Source organism: Telmatherina bonti (assembly GCF_933228915.1).
Source record: "Telmatherina bonti genome assembly, chromosome: 2".
NCBI classification, from domain to species: Eukaryota; Metazoa; Chordata; class Actinopteri; order Atheriniformes; family Telmatherinidae; genus Telmatherina; species Telmatherina bonti.
The window spans coordinates 3,039,401-3,060,000 of record NC_136620.1 but is presented as its reverse complement, the minus strand read 5'-3'; the positions used below and the strand labels follow the sequence as shown (position 1 = coordinate 3,060,000).

The window sequence follows — 20,600 nt, the reverse complement described above, 5'->3', positions numbered from 1 at the left end:
CCTCCCCTTCCTCACCAACCTGACCTTCATTAGCAACCTCACCTTCCTCACCAACCTGACCTTCATTAGCAACCTCACCTTCCTCACCAACCTCACCTTCATTAGCAACCTCACCTTCCTCACCAACCTCACCTTCATTAGCAACCTCACCTTCCTCACCAACCTCACCTTCATTAGCAACCTCACCTTCCTCACCAACCTCACCTTCATTAGCAACCTCACCTTCCTCACCAACCTGACCTTCATTAGCAACCTCACCTTCCTCACCAACCTGACCTTCATTAGCAACCTCACCTTCCTCACCAACCTGACCTTCATTAGCAACCTCACCTTCCTCACCAACCTGACCTTCATTAGCAACCTCACCTTCCTCACCAACCTGACCTTCATTAGCAACCTCACCTTCCTCACCAACCTGACCTTCATTAGCAACCTCACCTTCCTCACCAACCTGACCTTCATTAGCAACCTCACCTTCCTCACCAACCTGACCTTCATTAGCAACCTCACCTTCCTCACCAACCTCACCTTCATTAGCAACCTCACCTTCCTCACCAACCTCACCTTCATTAGCAACCTCACCTTCATTAGCAACCTCACCTTCCTCACCAACCTCACCTTCATTAGCAACCTCACCTTCCTCACGAACCTCACCTTCATTAGCAACCTCACCTTCCTCATCAACCTCACCTTCATTAGCAACCTCACCTTCCTCACCAACCTCACCTTCATTAGCAACCTCACCTTCCTCACCAACCTCACCTTAATTAGCAACCTCACCTTCATTAGCAACCTCACCTTCCTCACCAACCTCACCTTCATTAGCAACCTCGCCTTCCTCATCAACCTGACCTTCATTAGCAACCTCACCTTCCTCACTAACCTCACCTTCATTAGCAACCTCACCTTCCTCACCAACCTCACCTTCATTAGCAACCTCACCTTCCTCACCAACCTCACCTTCATTAGCAACCTCACCTTCCTCACCAACCTGACCTTCATTAGCAACCTCACCTTCCTCACCAACCTCACCTTCATTAGCAACCTCACCTTCCTCACCAACCTCACCTTCATTAGCAACCTCACCTTCCTCACCAACCTGACCTTCATTAGCAACCTCACCTTCCTCACCAACCTGACCTTCATTAGCAACCTCACCTTCCTCACCAACCTCACCTTCATTAGCAACCTCACCTTCATTAGCAACCTCACCTTCCTCACCAACCTCACCTTCATTAGCAACCTCACCTTCCTCACCAACCTCACCTTCATTAGCAACCTCGCCTTCCTCATCAACCTGACCATCATTAGCAACCTCACCTTCCTCACCAACCTCACCTTCCTCACAAACCTCACCTTCATTAGCAACCTCACCTTCCTCACCAACCTCACCTTCATTAGCAACCTCACCTTCCTCACCAACCTCACCTTCATTAGCAACCTCACCTTCCTCACCAACCTCACCTTCATTAGCAACCTCGCCTTCCTCATCAACCTGACCTTTATTAGCAACCTCACCTTCCTCACCAACCTCACCTTCATTAGCAACCTCACCTTCCTCACCAACCTCACCTTCATTAGCAACCTCACCTTCCTCACCAACCTCACCTTCATTAGCAACCTGACCTTCCTCACCAACCTGACCTTCATTAGCAACCTCACCTTCCTCACCAACCTCACCTTCATTAGCAACCTCACCTTCCTCACCAACCTCACCTTCATTAGCAACCTCACCTTCCTCACCAACCTCACCTTCATTAGCAACCTCACCTTCCTCACCAACCTCACCTTCATTAGCAACCTCACCTTCCTCACCAACCTTACCTTCATTAGCAACCTCACCTTCCTCACCAACCTGACCTTCATTAGCAACCTCACCTTCCTCACCAACCTGACCTTCATTAGCAACCTCACCTTCCTCACTAACCTGACCTTCATTAGCAACCTCACCTTCCTCACCAACCTCACCTTCATTAGCAACCTCACCTTCCTCACCAACCTCACCTTCATTAGCAACCTCACCTTCCTCACCAACATCACCTTCATTAGCAACCTCACCTTCCTCACCAACCTCACCTTCATTAGCAACCTCACCTTCCTCACCAACCTCACCTTCATTAGCAACCTCACCTTCCTCACCAACCTGACCTTCATTAGCAACCTCACCTTCCTCACCAACCTCACCTTCATTAGCAACCTCACCTTCCTTACCAACGTTACCTTCCTCATCAACCTGACCTTCATTAGCAACCTCACCTTCCTCACCAACCTGACCTTCATTAGCAACCTCACCTTCCTCACCAACCTCACCTTCCTTACCAACGTTACCTTCCTCATCAACCTGACCTTCATTAGCAACCTCACCTTCCTCACCAACCTCACCTTCATTAGCAACCTCACCTTCCTCACCAACCTAACCTTCATTAGCAACCTCACCTTCCTCACCAACCTGACCTTCATTAGCAACCTCACCTTCCTCATCAACCTGACCTTCATTAGCAACCTCACCTTCCTCATCAACCTGACCTTCATTAGCAACCTCACCTTCCTCACCAACCTGACCTTCATTAGCAACCTCACCTTCCTCACCAACCTGACCTTCATTAGCAACCTCACCTTCCTCACCAACCTCACCTTCATTAGCAACCTCACCTTGCTTACCAACGTTACCTTCCTCATCAACCTGACCTTCATTAGCAACCTCACCTTCCTCACCAACCTCACCTTCATTAGCAACCTCACTTTCCTCACCAACCTCACCTTCCTCACCAACCTCACCTTCATTAGCAACCTCACCTTCCTCACCAACCTCACCTTCATTAGCAACCTCACCTTCCTCACCAACCTGACCTTCATTAGCAACCTCACCTTGCTCACCAACATGACCTTCATTAGCAACCTCACCTTCCTCACCAACCTGACCTTCATTAGCAACCTCACCTTCCTCACCAACCTGACCTTCAATAGCAACCTCACCAACCTCACCTTCATTAGCAACCTCACCTTCCTTACCAACGTTACCTTCCTCATCAACCTGACCTTCATTAGCAACCTCACCTTCCTCACCAACCTGACCTTCATTAGCAACCTCACCTTCCTCACCAACCTCACCTTCATTAGCAACCTCACCTTCCTTACCAACGTTACCTTCCTCATCAACCTGACCTTCATTAGCAACCTCACCTTCCTCACCAACCTGACCTTCATTAGCAACCTCACCTTCCTCACCAACCTCACCTTCATTAGCAACCTCACCTTCCTCACCAACCTGACCTTCATTAGCAACCTCACCTTCCTCATCAACCTGACCTTCATTAGCAACCTCACCTTCCTCACCAACCTGACCTTCATTAGCAACCTCACCTTCCTCACCAACCTCACCTTCATTAGCAACCTCACCTTCCTCACCAACCTCACCTTCATTAGCAACCTCACCTTGCTTACCAACGTTACCTTCCTCATCAACCTGACCTTCATTAGCAACCTCACCTTCCTCACCAACCTCACCTTCATTAGCAACCTCACCTTCCTCACCAACCTCACCTTCATTAGCAACCTCACCTTCCTCACTAACCTGACCTTCATTAGCAACCTCACCTTCCTCACCAACCTGACCTTCATTAGCAACCTCACCTTCCTCACCAACCTGACCTTCATTAGCAACCTCACCTTCCTCACCAACCTGACCTTCATTAGCAACCTCACCTTCCTCACCAGCCTCACCTTCATTAGCAACCTCACCTTCCTCACCAACCTCACCTTCATTAGCAACCTCACCTTCCTCATCAACCTGACCTTCCTCACCAACATCACCTTCCTCACCAACATCACCTTCCTCACCAACATCACCTTCCTCATCAACATCACCTTCCTCACCAACATCACCTTCCTCACCAACATCACCTTCCTCACCAACATCACCTTCCTCATCAACTTCACCTTCCTCTTCAACATCACCTTCCTCACCAACATCACCTTCCTCACCAACATCACCTTCCTCACCAACATCACCTTCCTCATCAACTTCACCTTCCTCTTCAACATCACCTTCCTCACCAACATCACCTTCCTCACCAACATCACCTTCCTCACCAACATCACCTTCCTCATCAACTTCACCTTCCTCATCAACATCACCTTCCTCACCAACCTCACCTTCATTAGCAACCTCACCTTCCTCACCAACCTCACCTTCATTAGCAACCTCACCTTCCTCATCAACCTCACCTTCATTAGCAACCTCACCTTCCTCACCAACCTCACCTTCATTAGCAACCTCACCTTCATTAGCAACCTCACCTTCCTCACCAACCTGACCTTCATTAGCAACCTCACCTTCCTCACCAACCTCACCTTCATTAGCAACCTCACCTTCCTTACCAACGTTACCTTCCTCATCAACCTGACCTTCATTAGCAACCTCACCTTCCTCACCAACCTGACCTTCATTAGCAACCTCACCTTCCTCACCAACCTAACCTTCCTCACCAACATCACCTTCCTCACCAACATCACCTTCCTCATCAACATCACCTTCCTCATCAACATCACCTTCCTCACCAACATCACCTTCCTCACCAACATCACCTTCCTCATCAACTTCACCTTCCTCTTCAACATCACCTTCCTCACCAACATCACCTTCCTCACCAACATCAGCTTCCTCATCAACTTCACCTTCCTCTTCAACATCACCTTCCTCATCAACATCACCTTCCTCACCAACATCACCTTCCTCATCAACTTCACCTTCCTCATCAACATCACCTTCCTCACCAACCTCACCTTCATTAGCAACCTCACCTTCCTCACCAACCTCACCTTCATTAGCAACCTCACCTTCCTCATCAACCTCACCTTCATTAGCAACCTCACCTTCCTCACCAACCTCACCTTCATTAGCAACCTCACCTTCCTCACCAACCTGACCTTCATTAGCAACCTCACCTTCCTCACCAACCTCACCTTCATTAGCAACCTCACCTTCCTCACCAACCTGACCTTCATTAGCAACCTCACCTTCCTCACCAACCTGACCTTCATTAGCAACCTCACCTTCCTCACCAACCTGACCTTCATTAGCAACCTCACCTTCCTCACCAACCTCACCTTCATTAGCAACCTCACCTTCCTTACCAACGTTACCTTCCTCATCAACCTGACCTTCATTAGCAACCTCACCTTCCTCAACAACCTGACCTTCATTAGCAACCTCACCTTCCTCACCAACCTCACCTTCATTAGCAACCTCACCTTCCTTACCAACGTTACCTTCCTCATCAACCTGACCTTCATTAGCAACCTCACCTTCCTCACCAACCTGACCTTCATTAGCAACCTCACCTTCCTCACCAACCTAACCTTCATTAGCAACCTCACCTTCCTCACCAACCTGACCTTCATTAGCAACCTCACCTTCCTCATCAACCTGACCTTCATTAGCAACGTCACCTTCCTCATCAACCTGACCTTCATTAGCAACCTCACCTTCCTCACCAACCTGACCTTCATTAGCAACCTCACCTTCCTCACCAACCTGACCTTCATTAGCAACCTCACCTTCCTCACCAACCTCACCTTCATTAGCAACCTCACCTTGCTTACCAACGTTACCTTCCTCATCAACCTGACCTTCATTAGCAACCTCACCTTCCTCACCAACCTCACCTTCATTAGAAACCTCACCTTCCTCACCAACCTCACCTTCATTAGCAACCTCACCTTCCTCACCAACCTCACCTTCATTAGCAACCTCACCTTCCTCACCAACCTGACCTTCATTAGCAACCTCACCTTCCTCACCAACCTAACCTTCATTAGCAACCTCACCTTCCTCACCAACCTGACCTTTATTAGCAACCTCACCTTCCTCACCAACCTCACCTTCATTAGCAACCTCACCTTCCTTACCAACGTTACCTTCCTCACCAACCTGACCTTCATTAGCAACCTCACCTTCCTCACCAACCTCACCTTCATTAGCAACCTCACCTTCCTTACCAACGTTACCTTCCTCATCAACCTGACCTTCATTACCAACCTCACCTTCCTCACCAACCTGACCTTCATTAGCAACCTCACCTTCCTCACCAACCTCACCTTCATTAGCAACCTCACCTTCCTCACCAACCTCACCTTCATTAGCAACCTCACCTTCCTCATCAACCTGACCTTCATTAGCAACCTCACCTTCCTCACCAACCTGACCTTCATTAGCAACCTCACCTTCCTCACCAACCTGACCTTCATTAGCAACCTCACCTTCCTCACCAACCTCACCTTCATTAGCAACCTCACCTTGCTTACCAACGTTACCTTCCTCATCAACCTGACCTTCATTAGCAACCTCACCTTCCTCACCAACCTCACCTTCATTAGCAACCTCACCTTCCTCACCAACCTCACCTTCCTCACCAACCTCACTTTCATTAGCAACCTCACCTTCCTCACCAACCTGACCTTCATAAGCAACCTCACCTTCCTCACCAACCTGACCTTCATTAGCAACCTCACCAACCTCACCTTCATTAGCAACCTCACCTTCCTCACCAACATCACCTTCATTAGCAACCTCACCTTCCTCACCAACATCACCTTCCTCACCAACATCACCTTCCTCATCAACTTCACCTTCCTCTTCAACATCACCTTCCTCACCAACATCACCTTCCTCACCAACATCAGCTTCCTCATCAACTTCACCTTCCTCTTCAACATCACCTTCCTCATCAACATCACCTTCCTCACCAACATCACCTTCCTCATCAACTTCACCTTCCTCATCAACATCACCTTCCTCACCAACCTCACCTTCATTAGCAACCTCACCTTCCTCACCAACCTCACCTTCATTAGCAACCTCACCTTCCTCATCAACCTCACCTTCATTAGCAACCTCACCTTCCTCACCAACCTCACCTTCATTAGCAACCTCACCTTCCTCACCAACCTGACCTTCATTAGCAACCTCACCTTCCTCACCAACCTCACCTTCATTAGCAACCTCACCTTCCTCACCAACCTGACCTTCATTAGCAACCTCACCTTCCTCACCAACCTGACCTTCATTAGCAACCTCACCTTCCTCACCAACCTGACCTTCATTAGCAACCTCACCTTCCTCACCAACCTCACCTTCATTAGCAACCTCACCTTCCTTACCAACGTTACCTTCCTCATCAACCTGACCTTCATTAGCAACCTCACCTTCCTCAACAACCTGACCTTCATTAGCAACCTCACCTTCCTCACCAACCTCACCTTCATTAGCAACCTCACCTTCCTTACCAACGTTACCTTCCTCATCAACCTGACCTTCATTAGCAACCTCACCTTCCTCACCAACCTGACCTTCATTAGCAACCTCACCTTCCTCACCAACCTAACCTTCATTAGCAACCTCACCTTCCTCACCAACCTGACCTTCATTAGCAACCTCACCTTCCTCATCAACCTGACCTTCATTAGCAACGTCACCTTCCTCATCAACCTGACCTTCATTAGCAACCTCACCTTCCTCACCAACCTGACCTTCATTAGCAACCTCACCTTCCTCACCAACCTGACCTTCATTAGCAACCTCACCTTCCTCACCAACCTCACCTTCATTAGCAACCTCACCTTGCTTACCAACGTTACCTTCCTCATCAACCTGACCTTCATTAGCAACCTCACCTTCCTCACCAACCTCACCTTCATTAGAAACCTCACCTTCCTCACCAACCTCACCTTCATTAGCAACCTCACCTTCCTCACCAACCTCACCTTCATTAGCAACCTCACCTTCCTCACCAACCTGACCTTCATTAGCAACCTCACCTTCCTCACCAACCTAACCTTCATTAGCAACCTCACCTTCCTCACCAACCTGACCTTTATTAGCAACCTCACCTTCCTCACCAACCTCACCTTCATTAGCAACCTCACCTTCCTTACCAACGTTACCTTCCTCACCAACCTGACCTTCATTAGCAACCTCACCTTCCTCACCAACCTCACCTTCATTAGCAACCTCACCTTCCTTACCAACGTTACCTTCCTCATCAACCTGACCTTCATTACCAACCTCACCTTCCTCACCAACCTGACCTTCATTAGCAACCTCACCTTCCTCACCAACCTCACCTTCATTAGCAACCTCACCTTCCTCACCAACCTCACCTTCATTAGCAACCTCACCTTCCTCATCAACCTGACCTTCATTAGCAACCTCACCTTCCTCACCAACCTGACCTTCATTAGCAACCTCACCTTCCTCACCAACCTGACCTTCATTAGCAACCTCACCTTCCTCACCAACCTCACCTTCATTAGCAACCTCACCTTGCTTACCAACGTTACCTTCCTCATCAACCTGACCTTCATTAGCAACCTCACCTTCCTCACCAACCTCACCTTCATTAGCAACCTCACCTTCCTCACCAACCTCACCTTCCTCACCAACCTCACTTTCATTAGCAACCTCACCTTCCTCACCAACCTGACCTTCATAAGCAACCTCACCTTCCTCACCAACCTGACCTTCATTAGCAACCTCACCAACCTCACCTTCATTAGCAACCTCACCTTCCTCACCAACATCACCTTCATTAGCAACCTCACCTTCCTCACCAACATCACCTTCCTCACCAACATCACCTTCATTAGCAACCTCACCTTCCTCATCAACCTGACCTTCATTAGCAACCTCACCTTCCTGATCAACCTGACCTTCATTAACAACCTCACCTTCGTCACAAACCTGACCTTCATTAGCAACCTCACCTTCCTCACCAACCTCACCTTCATTAGCAACCTCACCTTCCTCACCAACCTGACCTTCATTAGCAACCTCACCTTCCTCACCAACCTGACCATCATTAGCAACCTCACCTTCCGTACCAACCTCACCTTCCTCACCAACCTCACCTTCATTAGCAACCTCACCTTCCTCACCAACCTCACCTTCATTAGCAACCTCACCTTCCTCACCAACCTCACCTTCTTTAGCAACCTCACCTTCCTCACCAACCTGACCTTCATTAGCAACCTCACCTTCCTCACCAACATCACCTTCCTCATCAACATCACCTTCCTCACCAACATCACCTTCCTCACCAACATCACCTTCCTCATCAACATCACCTTCCTCACCAACCTGACCTTCATTAGCAACCTCACCTTCCTCACCAACATCACCTTCCTCATCAACATCACCTTCCTCACCAACATCACCTTCCTCATCAACATCACCTTCCTCACCAACATCACCTTCCTCACCAACATCACCTTCCTCATCAACATCACCTTCCTCACCAACCTGACCTTCATTAGCAACCTCACCTTCCTCACCAACATCACCTTCCTCATCAACATCACCTTCCTCACCAACATCACCTTCCTCACCAACATCACCTTCCTCACCAACATCACCTTCCTCACCAACTTCATCTTCCTCACCAACCTCACCTTCCTCATCAACTACACCTTCCTCACCAACATCACCTTCCTCACCAACATCACCTTCCTCACCAACATCACCTTCCTCATCAACATCACCTTCCTCACCAACATCACCTTCCTCATCAACACCACCTTCCTCACCAACATCACCTTCCTCACTAACATCACCTTCCTCACCAACATCACCTTCCTCACCAACATCACCTTCCTCACCAACATCACCTTCCTCACCAACATCACCTTCCTCATCAACATCACCTTCCTCACCAACATCACCTTCCTCACTAACATCACCTTCCTCACCAACATCACCTTCCTCATCAACACCACCTTCCTCACCAACATCACCTTCCTCATCAACATCACCTTCCTCACCAACATCACCTTACTCTTCAACATCACCTTCCTCATCAACATCACCTTCCTCATCAACATCACCTTTCTCACCAACATCACCTTCCTCACCAACATCACCTTACTCATCAACATCACCTTCCTCACCAACATCACCTTCCTCATCAACATCACCTTCCTCACCAACATCACCTTCCTCACCAACATCACCTTCCTCACCAACATCACCTTCCTCACCAACATCACCTTCCTCATCAACTTCACCTTCCTCACCAACATCACCTTCCTCACCAACATCACCTTCCTCACTAACATCACCTTCCTCATCAACATCACCTTCCTCATCAACATCACCTTCCTCACCAACATCACCTTCCTCACCAACATCACCTTCCTCACCAACATCACCTTCCTCACCAACATCACCTTCCTCATCAACTTCACCTTCCTCTTCAACATCACCTTCGTCATCAACAACACCTTCCTCACCAACATCACCTTCCTCACCAACATCACCTTCCTCACTAACATCACCTTCCTCACCAACATCACCTTCCTCACTAACATCACCTTCCTCACCAACATCACCTTCCTCATCAACTTCACCTTCCTCATCAACATCACCTTCCTCATCAACATCACCTTCCTCAGCAACCTTACCAACCTGACCTTCTTCACCTTCCTCAGCGACCTCATCTTCCTCACCAACCTCACCTTCCTCATCAACATCACCTTCCTCATCAACATCACCTTCCTCACCAACATCACCTTCCTCACCAACATCACCTTCCTCACTAACATCACCTTCCTCATCAACATCACCTTCCTCACCAACATCACCTTCCTCACCAACATCACCTTCCTCACCAACATCACCTTCCTCACCAACATCACCTTCCTCACTAACATCACCTTCCTCATCAACATCACCTTCCTCATCAACATCACCTTCCTCACCAACATCACCTTCCTCACCAACATCACCTTCCTCACCAACATCACCTTCCTCACCAACATCACCTTCCTCATCAACTTCACCTTCCTCTTCAACATCACCTTCGTCATCAACATCACCTTCCTCACCAACATCACCTTCCTCACTAACATCACCTTCCTCACCAACATCACCTTCCTCATCAACTTCACCTTCCTCATCAACATCACCTTCCTCATCAACATCACCTTCCTCAGCAACCTTACCAACCTGACCTTCTTCACCTTCCTCAGCGACCTCATCTTCCTCACCAACCTCACCTTCCTCATCAACATCACCTTCCTCATCAACATCACCTTCCTCACCAACATCACCTTCCTCACCAACATCACCTTCCTCACCAACATCACCTTCCTCACTAACATCACCTTCCTCATCAACATCACCTTCCTCATCAACATCACCTTCCTCACCAACATCACCTTCCTCACTAACATCACCTTCCTCATCAACTTCACCTTCCTCATCAACATCACCTTCCTCATCAACATCACCTTCCTCACCAACATCACCTTCCTCATCAACATCACCTTCCTCATCAACATCACCTTCATCACCAATATCACCTTCCTCACTAACATCACCTTCCTCACCAACATCACCTTCCTCATCAACTTCACCTTCCTCATCAACATCACCTTCCTCATAAACCTCACCTTCCTCATCAACATCACCGTCCTCAGCAACCTTACCAACCTGACCTTCTTCACCTTCCTCAGCGACCTCATCTTCCTCACCAACCTCACCTTCCTCATCAACATCACCTTCCTCATCAACATCACCTTCCTCATCAACATCACCTTCCTCAGCAACATCACCTTCCTCATCAACCTCACCAAAATCACATTACTCACCAACCTTACCTTCCTCAGCGACCTCATCTTCCTCACCAACCTCACCTTCCTCACCAACCTCACCTTCCTCATCAACCTAACCTTCCTCAGCGACCTCATCTTCCTCACCAACCTCACCTTCTTCACCAACCTCACCTTCCTCACCAACCTCACCTTCCTCATCAACCTCACCTTCCTCACCAACCTCACCTTCCTCATCAACCTCACCTTCCTCACCAACATCACCTTCCTCACTAACATCACCTTCCTCACCAACATCACCTTCCTCACCAACATCACCTTCCTCATCAACTTCACCTTCCTCATCAACATCACCTTCCTCACTAACATCACCGTCCTCACCAACATCACCTTCCTCACCAACATCACCTTCCTCACCAACTTCACCTTCCTCACCAACATCACCTTCCTCACCAACTTCACCTTCCTCACCAACATCACCTTCCTCATCAACATCACCTTCCTCATCAACTTCACCTTCCTCATCAACCTCACCTTCCTCATCAACATCACCTTCCTCATCAACATCACCTTCCTCACTAACATCACCTTCCTCAACAACATCACCTTCCTCATCAACTTCACCTTCCTCATCAACATCACCTTCCTCATCAACATCACCTTCCTCACCAACATCACCTTCCTCATCAACATCACCTTCCTCACCAACATCACCTTCCTCACTAACATCACCTTCCTCACCAACATCACCTTCCTCATCAACTTCACCTTCCTCATCAACATCACCTTCCTCACCAACATCACCTTCCTCACCAACATCACCTTCCTCACCAACTTCACCTTCCTCACCAACATCACCTTCCTCATCAACATCACCTTCCTCATCAACTTCACCTTCCTCATCAACCTCACCTTCCTCATCAACATCACCTTCCTCATCAACATCACCTTCCTCACCAACATCACCTTCCTCACTAACATCACCTTCCTCACCAACATCACCTTCCTCATCAACTTCACCTTCCTCATCAACATCACCTTCCTCATCAACATCACCTTCCTCACCAACATCACCTTCCTCATCAACATCACCTTCCTCATCAACATCACCTTCCTCACCAACATCACCTTCCTCACTAACATCACCTTCCTCACCAACATCACCTTCCTCATCAACTTCACCTTCCTCATCAACATCACCTTCCTCACCAACATCACCTTCCTCACTAACATCACCTTCCTCATCAACATCACCTTCCTCAGCAACCTTACCAACCTGACCTTCTTCACCTTCCTCAGCGACCTCATCTTCCTCACCAACCTCAACTTCCTCATCAACATCACCTTCCTCATCAACATCACCTTCCTCACCAACATCACCTTCCTCACCAACATCACCTTCCTCACTAACATCACCTTCCTCATCAACATCACCTTCCTCATCAACATCACCTTCCTCACCAACATCACCTTCCTCACTAACATCACCTTCCTCACCAACATCACCTTCCTCATCAACATCACCTTCCTCACCAACATCACCTTCCTCACCAACCTCACCTTCTTCACCAACCTCACCTTCCTCACCAACATCACCTTCCTCACCAACATCACCTTCCTCATCAACATCACCTTCACCAACATCACCTTCCTCATCAACCTCACCTTCCTCACCAACCTCACCTTCCTCATCAACCTCACCTTCCTCATCAACCTCACCTTCCTCACTAACATCACCTTCCTCACCAACATCACCTTCCTCACCAACATCACCTTCCTCATCAACTTCACCTTCCTCATCAACATCACCTTCACCAACATCACCTTCCTCACCAACATCACCTTCCTCACCAACTTCACCTTCCTCACCAACATCACCTTCCTCACCAACCTCACCAAAATCACATTACTCACCAACCTGACCTTCATTAGAAACCTCACCTTCCTCACCAACCTCACCTTCATTAGCAACCTCACCTTCCTCATCAACCTGACCTTCCTCACCAACATCACCTTCCTCACCAACATCACCTTCCTCACCAACATCACCTTCCTCACTAACATCACCTTCCTCATGAACATCACCTTCCTCATCAACATCACCTTCCTCACCAACATCACCTTCCTCACCAACTTCACCTTCCTCACCAATATCACCTTCCTCACCAACATCACCTTCCTCACCAACCTCACCAAAATCACATTACTCACCAACCTGACCTTCATTAGCAACCTCACCTTCCTCACCAACCTGACCTTCATTAGCAACCTCACCTTCCTCACCAACCTCACCTTCATTAGCAACCTCACCTTCCTCATCAACCTGACCTTCCTCACCAACATCACCTTCCTCACCAACATCACCTTCCTCACCAACATCACCTTCCTCACCAACCTCACCAAAATCACATTACTCACCAACCTCACCTTAATTAGCAACCTCACCTTCCTCATCAACCTGACCTTCCTCACCAACATCACCTTCCTCACCAACATCACCTTCCTCACCAACATCACCTTCCTCACCAACATCACCTTCCTCATCAACATCACCTTCCTCACCAACATCACCTTCCTCACTAACATCACCTTCCTCACCAACATCACCTTCCTCATCAACTTCACCTTCCTCATCAACATCACCTTCCTCATCAACCTCACCTTCCTCATCAACATCACCTTCCTCAGCAACCTTACCAACCTGACCTTCTTCACCTTCCTCAGCGACCTCATCTTCCTCACCAACCTCAACTTCCTCATCAACATCACCTTCCTCATCAACATCACCTTCCTCACCAACATCACCTTCCTCACCAACATCACCTTCCTCACTAACATCACCTTCCTCATCAACATCACCTTCCTCATCAACATCACCTTCCTCATCAACATCACCTTCCTCACCAACATCACCTTCCTCACCAACATCACCTTCCTCACTAACATCACCTTCCTCATCAACATCACCTTCCTCACCAACATCACCTTCCTCATCAACCTCACCAAAATCACATTACTCACCAACCTTACCTTCCTCAGCGACCTCATCTTCCTCACCAACCTCACCTTCCTCACCAACCTCACCTTCCTCATCAACCTCACCTTCCTCAGCGACCTCATCTTCCTCACCAACCTCACCTTCTTCACCAACCTCACCTTCCTCACCAACCTCACCTTCCTCATCAACCTCACCTTCCTCACCAACCTCACCTTCCTCATCAACCTCACCTTCCTCACCAACATCACCTTCCTCACTAACATCACCTTCCTCACCAACATCACCTTCCTCACCAACATCACCTTCCTCATCAACTTCACCTTCCTCATCAACATCACCTTCCTCACTAACATCACCGTCCTCACCAACATCACCTTCCTCACCAACATCACCTTCCTCACCAACATCACCTTCCTCATCAACTTCACCTTCCTCATCAACTTCACCTTCCTCATCAACATCACCTTCCTCATCAACATCACCTTCCTCACCAACATCACCTTCCTCACCAACATCACCTTCCTCACCAACTTCACCTTCCTCACCAACATCACCTTCCTCACCAACCTCACCAAAATCACATTACTCACCAACCTGACCTTCATTAGCAACCTCACCTTCCTCACCAACCTCACCTTCATTAGCAACCTCACCTTCCTCATCAACCTGACCTTCCTCACCAACATCACCTTCCTCACCAACATCACCTTCCTCACTAACATCACCTTCCTCACCAACCTGACCTTCATTAGCAACCTCACCTTCCTCACCAACCTCACCTTCATTAGCAACCTCACCTTCCTCATCAACCTGACCTTCCTCACCAACATCACCTTCCTCACCAACATCACCTTCCTCACTAACATCACCTTCCTCATCAACATCACCTTCCTCATCAACATCACCTTCCTCACCAACATCACCTTCCTCACCAACTTCACCTTCCTCACCAACATAACCTTCCTCACCAACCTCACCAAAATCACATTACTCACCAACCTGACCTTCATTAGCAACCTCACCTTCCTCACCAACCTGACCTTCATTAGCAACCTCACCTTCCTCATCAACATCACCTTCCTCACCAACATCACCTTCCTCACTAACATCACCTTCCTCATCAACATCACCTTCCTCACCAACATCACCTTCCTCACCAACATCACCGTCCTCATCAACATCACCGTCCTCATCAACATCACCTTCCTCATCAACATCACCTTCCTCACCAACATCACCTTCCTCACCAACATCACCTTCCTCACCAACATCACCTTCCTCACCAACATCACCTTCCTCACCAACATCACCTTCCTCATCAACATCACCTTCCTCACCAACATCACCTTCCTCACCAACATCACCTTCCTCACCAACATCACCTTCCTCACCAACATCACCTTCCTCATCAACCTCACCTTCCTCACTAACATCACCTTCCTCATCAACATCACCTTCCTCACCAACATCACCTTCCTCACCAACATCACCTTCCTCACTAACATCACCTTCCTCATCAACATCACCTTCCTCACCAACATCACCTTCCTCATCAACATCACCTTCCTCACCAACATCACCTTCCTCACTAACATCACCTTCCTCACCAACATCACCTTCCTCACCAACATCACCTTCCTCACCAACATCACCTTCCTCACTAACATCACCTTCCTCATCAACTACACCTTCCTCACCAACATCACCTTCCTCACCAACATCACCTTCCTCATCAACATCACCTTCCTCACCAACATCACCTTCCTCACCAACATCACCTTCCTCACTAACATCACCTTCCTCATCAACATCACCTTCCTCACCAACATCACCTTCCTCATCAACTACACCTTCCTCACCAACATCACCTTCCTCACCAACATCACCTTCCTCACCAACTTCATCTTCCTCACCAACCTCACCTTCCTCATCAACTACACCTTCCTCACCAACATCACCTTCCTCACCAACATCACCTTCCTCACCAACATCACCTTCCTCACCAATATCACCTTCCTCACCAACTTCACCTTCCTCACCAACCTCACCAAAATCACATTACTCACCAACCTGACCTTCATTAGCAACCTCACCTTCCTCACCAACCTCACCTTCATTAGCAACCTCACCTTCCTCACCAACCTCACCTTCCTCACCAACATCACCTTCCTCACCAACATCACCTTCCTCACTAACATCACCTTCCTCATCAACATCACCTTCCTCACCAACATCACCTTCCTCACCAACATCACCTTCCTCACTAACATCACCTTCCTCATCAACATCACCGTCCTCATCAACTACACCTTCCTCACCAACATCACCTTCCTCACCAACATCACCTTCCTCACCAACATCACCTTCCTCATCAACTACACCTTCCTCACCAACATCACCTTCCTCACCAACATCACCTTCCTCACCAACATCACCTTCCTCACCAACTTCATCTTCCTCACCAACCTCACCTTCCTCACCAACATCACCTTCCTCACCAACCTCACCTTCCTCATCAACCTCACCTTTTTCACCAACATAACCTTCATCACCTTCCTGATCAACCTCACCAACCTCACCTTCCTCACCAAACTCACCTTCATCACCAACATCACCTTCCTCATCAACCTCACCTTCCTCATCAAACTCACCTTCATCACCTTCCTTACCAACCTCACCAACCTCACCTTCCTCTTTATCCTCCTTAACATCACCAACCTCACCTTCTTCATCTTCCTCACCAACAACCTCATCTTCCTTATCCCCCCCCCCCCCCCCCCCCTTTATCCTCCTTAACATCACCAACCTCCTTAACATCACCAATCCTCCTTAACATCACCAACCTCACCTTCCTCTTTATCCTCCCTAACATCACCAACCTCACCTTCCTCTTTATCCTCCCTAACATCACCAACCTCACCTTTCTCTTTATCCTCCCTAACATCACCAACCTCACCTTTCTCTTTATCCTCCCTAACATCACCAACCTCACCTTTCTCTTTATCCTCCCTAACATCACCAACCTCACCTTTCTCACCAACCTCACCTTCCTCTTTATCCTCCTTAACATCACCAACCTCACCTTCCTCTTTATCCTCCTTAACATCACCAACCTCACCTTTCTCTTTATCCTCCCTAACATCACCAACCTCACCTTTCTCTTTATCCTCCCTAACATCACCAACCTCACCTTTCTCACCAACCTCACCTTTCTCTTTATCCTCCTTAACATCACCAACCTCACCTTTCTCTTTATCCTCCCTAACATCACCAACCTCACCTTTCTCTTTATCCTCCCTAACATCACCAACCTCACCTTTCTCTTTATCCTCCCTAACATCACCAACCTCACCTTTCTCTTTATCCTCCCTAACATCACCAACCTCACCTTTCTCTTTATCCTCCCTAACATCACCAACCTCACCTTCCTCTTTATCTTCCCTAACATCACCAACCTCACCTTTCTCTTTATCCTCCCTAACATCACCAACCTCACCTTTCTCTTTATCCTCCCTAACATCACCAACCTCACCTTTCTCTTTATCCTCCCTAACATCACCAACCTCACCTTTCTCACCAACCTCACCTTCCTCTTTATCCTCCTTAATATTACCAACCTCACATTTCTCACCAACCTCACCTTCCTCTTTATCCTCCCTAACATCACCAACCTCACCTTTCTCTTTATCCTCCCTAACATCACCAACCTCACCTTTCTCACCAACCTCACCTTTCTCTTTATCCTCCTTAACATCACCAACCTCACCTTTCTCTTTATCCTCCCTAACATCACCAACCTCACCTTTCTCTTTATCCTCCCTAACATCACCAACCTCACCTTCCTCTTTATCCTCCCTAACATCACCAACCTCACCTTTCTCTTTATCCTCCCTAACATCACCAACCTCACATTTCTCACCAACCTCACCTTTCTCTTTATCCTCCTTAACATCACCAACCTCACCTTTCTCTTTATCCTCCCTAACATCACCAACCTCACCTTTCTCTTTATCCTCCCTAACATCACCAACCTCACCTTTCTCTTTATCCTCCCTAACATCACCAACCTCACCTTCTTCATCTTCCTCACCAACAACCTCATCTTCCGTATCCCCCCCCCCTTCCCAGCGGTCGTACCGAGCAGCAGCAGCTTCACATCCTTGGCCGCAGTCAGTCCGTCCTCCTTCAGGTTCTTTTCGATGGCTTTGCTCCGGTCCAGAGCCGCCCTCTCCTCTGCGCTCAGAGTACATCCCATGGTTAAAGAACACAGCTTGCTGGTCTTACTGGGACCCAGATCCACGCGAGAAATCACGCCAAGCAACAGGAAAGACAGCAAGCGAGCCCTGCTGGATGGGTGGAAGCTGTGTGTGTGTGTGTGTGTGTGTGTGTGTGTGTGTGTGTGTGTGTGTGTGTGTGTGTGTGTGTGTGTGGGGAACCAGGCTGGTCTCAGCTCCTTCTCTGGTCCACCTTCTCCGGACTCGGGCTTCGCTCTCGGGCCAGACCCCTCTCTCTCTCAGGCCGCACGCGGAGGCTCAGTCAGCGCGTTTACAGCAGAGATCCTCCCGGTTCGGTCCAGAGGGCGCGACCAGGACGTGTCCCCTTTTGTCGGTGAATCTGGGAATGGGTCCGTGCTGCTCTGGTTCTGGTCTCACAGGGCGGTGAGCAGCAGTCGCATCGCTCGGTTCCTCTGTCTGGATCCTCCAGGGCGCGCGGCGCGGACTCGCGGTGCGGATCTGCTGCCTCCCGGTCGCTCCGGTGGGTGGGGGTGGAGGGAGGGGTGTCCTCCGTTAGTTCATTCGTTTCGTTGCAGGTTGCTGACGTCACATCAGTAAAAGGGAGCGTAGGGAAGAACATGAAGACCCCCAGCGGCGCGAGACGGCGCTGCATGAGAACCCCAGCAGACTGCCCAGTCCTGGTGGGGCCAGTTCCAGAGAGGAGTTCCAGCAAACTCCCAGTCCTCTCTGGAAGTCTGCTTCGCTGCTCTAAACTGAGCACGTTGGACCTTCCAGAGTCGGTTCTGAATGTCTTCATCCAGAACCACAACAAATCATCATCAGTGGAGGAGACCTGGATTCACCATGGCAACCGCCGACAGAAAGCTGGTTGTTTACCCAGTTGGAGGGAAAATATTTTATTCCAGCAACACAAAGAGGTTTCATGATGGGAGAATGTGCTGCTTGGCGTCCACGTGGAAGTTTGATCAACTGATCAGATGTGGCTGGAAATGTCGGTGGAAGGGTTAGGGTTAAGGTTAGGGTTAAGGAGGTGTACGGTAAACAGTCCTATTTGCACAAAGTCTCACAGTACAACTGTTTCTGTGACGACATGTCATGTACGCGGTGCGTTGTGTTGGATGTGTGAGTACCTGCAGCACCGTGCAGTTTGATAAACCACTGATGAACACATTCAACTGAAACATCTTCTCTTCACCTCATTAACTGTTAATTATTAAGCTTCCAAATATCAAGACAGGCGTTGCTATGGACAACCCATGTCTGACAGCTGCTTCAGCTAAAAACTCAGATTTTCTTCATGATGAGTTATGCTTTACATCACAACCAGATTCCTGGAACAGCCTCCTGGTTACCAGTAAGACAGACTGAAACCAGAATCAGAACCAGAAGCACCATAACAAGCTCCAGGAAAAGCCTGCAGAGATGATAAAAATGTTAATTCTGAGCAAAGATGTTAAAAATAGATATAAACGAACACAAAACAGCTACGGATATGATTCCAAGAAAAAAACAAGGATGGAAATAAAGATCTGGGTAAAATGTAGGTAAAAAAAAAACATTTACATGTAAACATACCATCCATGTTTACATGTAAACACAAATCCAATGTTTACATGTAAACAAACTATCCATGTTTACATGTAAACACACACACACATCCATGTTTACATGTAAACACACACACCATCCATGTTTACGTGTAAACACACACACCATCCATGTTTACATATAAACACACACACCATCTATGTTTACGTGTAAAC

At 48.4% G+C, this 20,600-nt stretch overlaps 1 protein-coding gene across 1 annotated transcript in view; it reads right to left on the bottom strand.

The window, feature by feature from the left end:
* The window catches only part of LOC306762528 (guanine nucleotide-binding protein G(o) subunit alpha), a gene marked incomplete at both ends in the record, with an annotated part of 249,970 nt that extends 231,113 nt beyond the window's left edge, over positions 1-18,857 (bottom strand). The window contains one exon of the mRNA XM_079249040.1: positions 18,740-18,857. Coding sequence (XP_079105166.1) covers positions 18,740-18,857 — 118 coding nt within the window. The remainder of the gene's footprint in view (positions 1-18,739) is intronic.
* Positions 18,858-20,600: the final 1,743 nt, after the last annotated feature.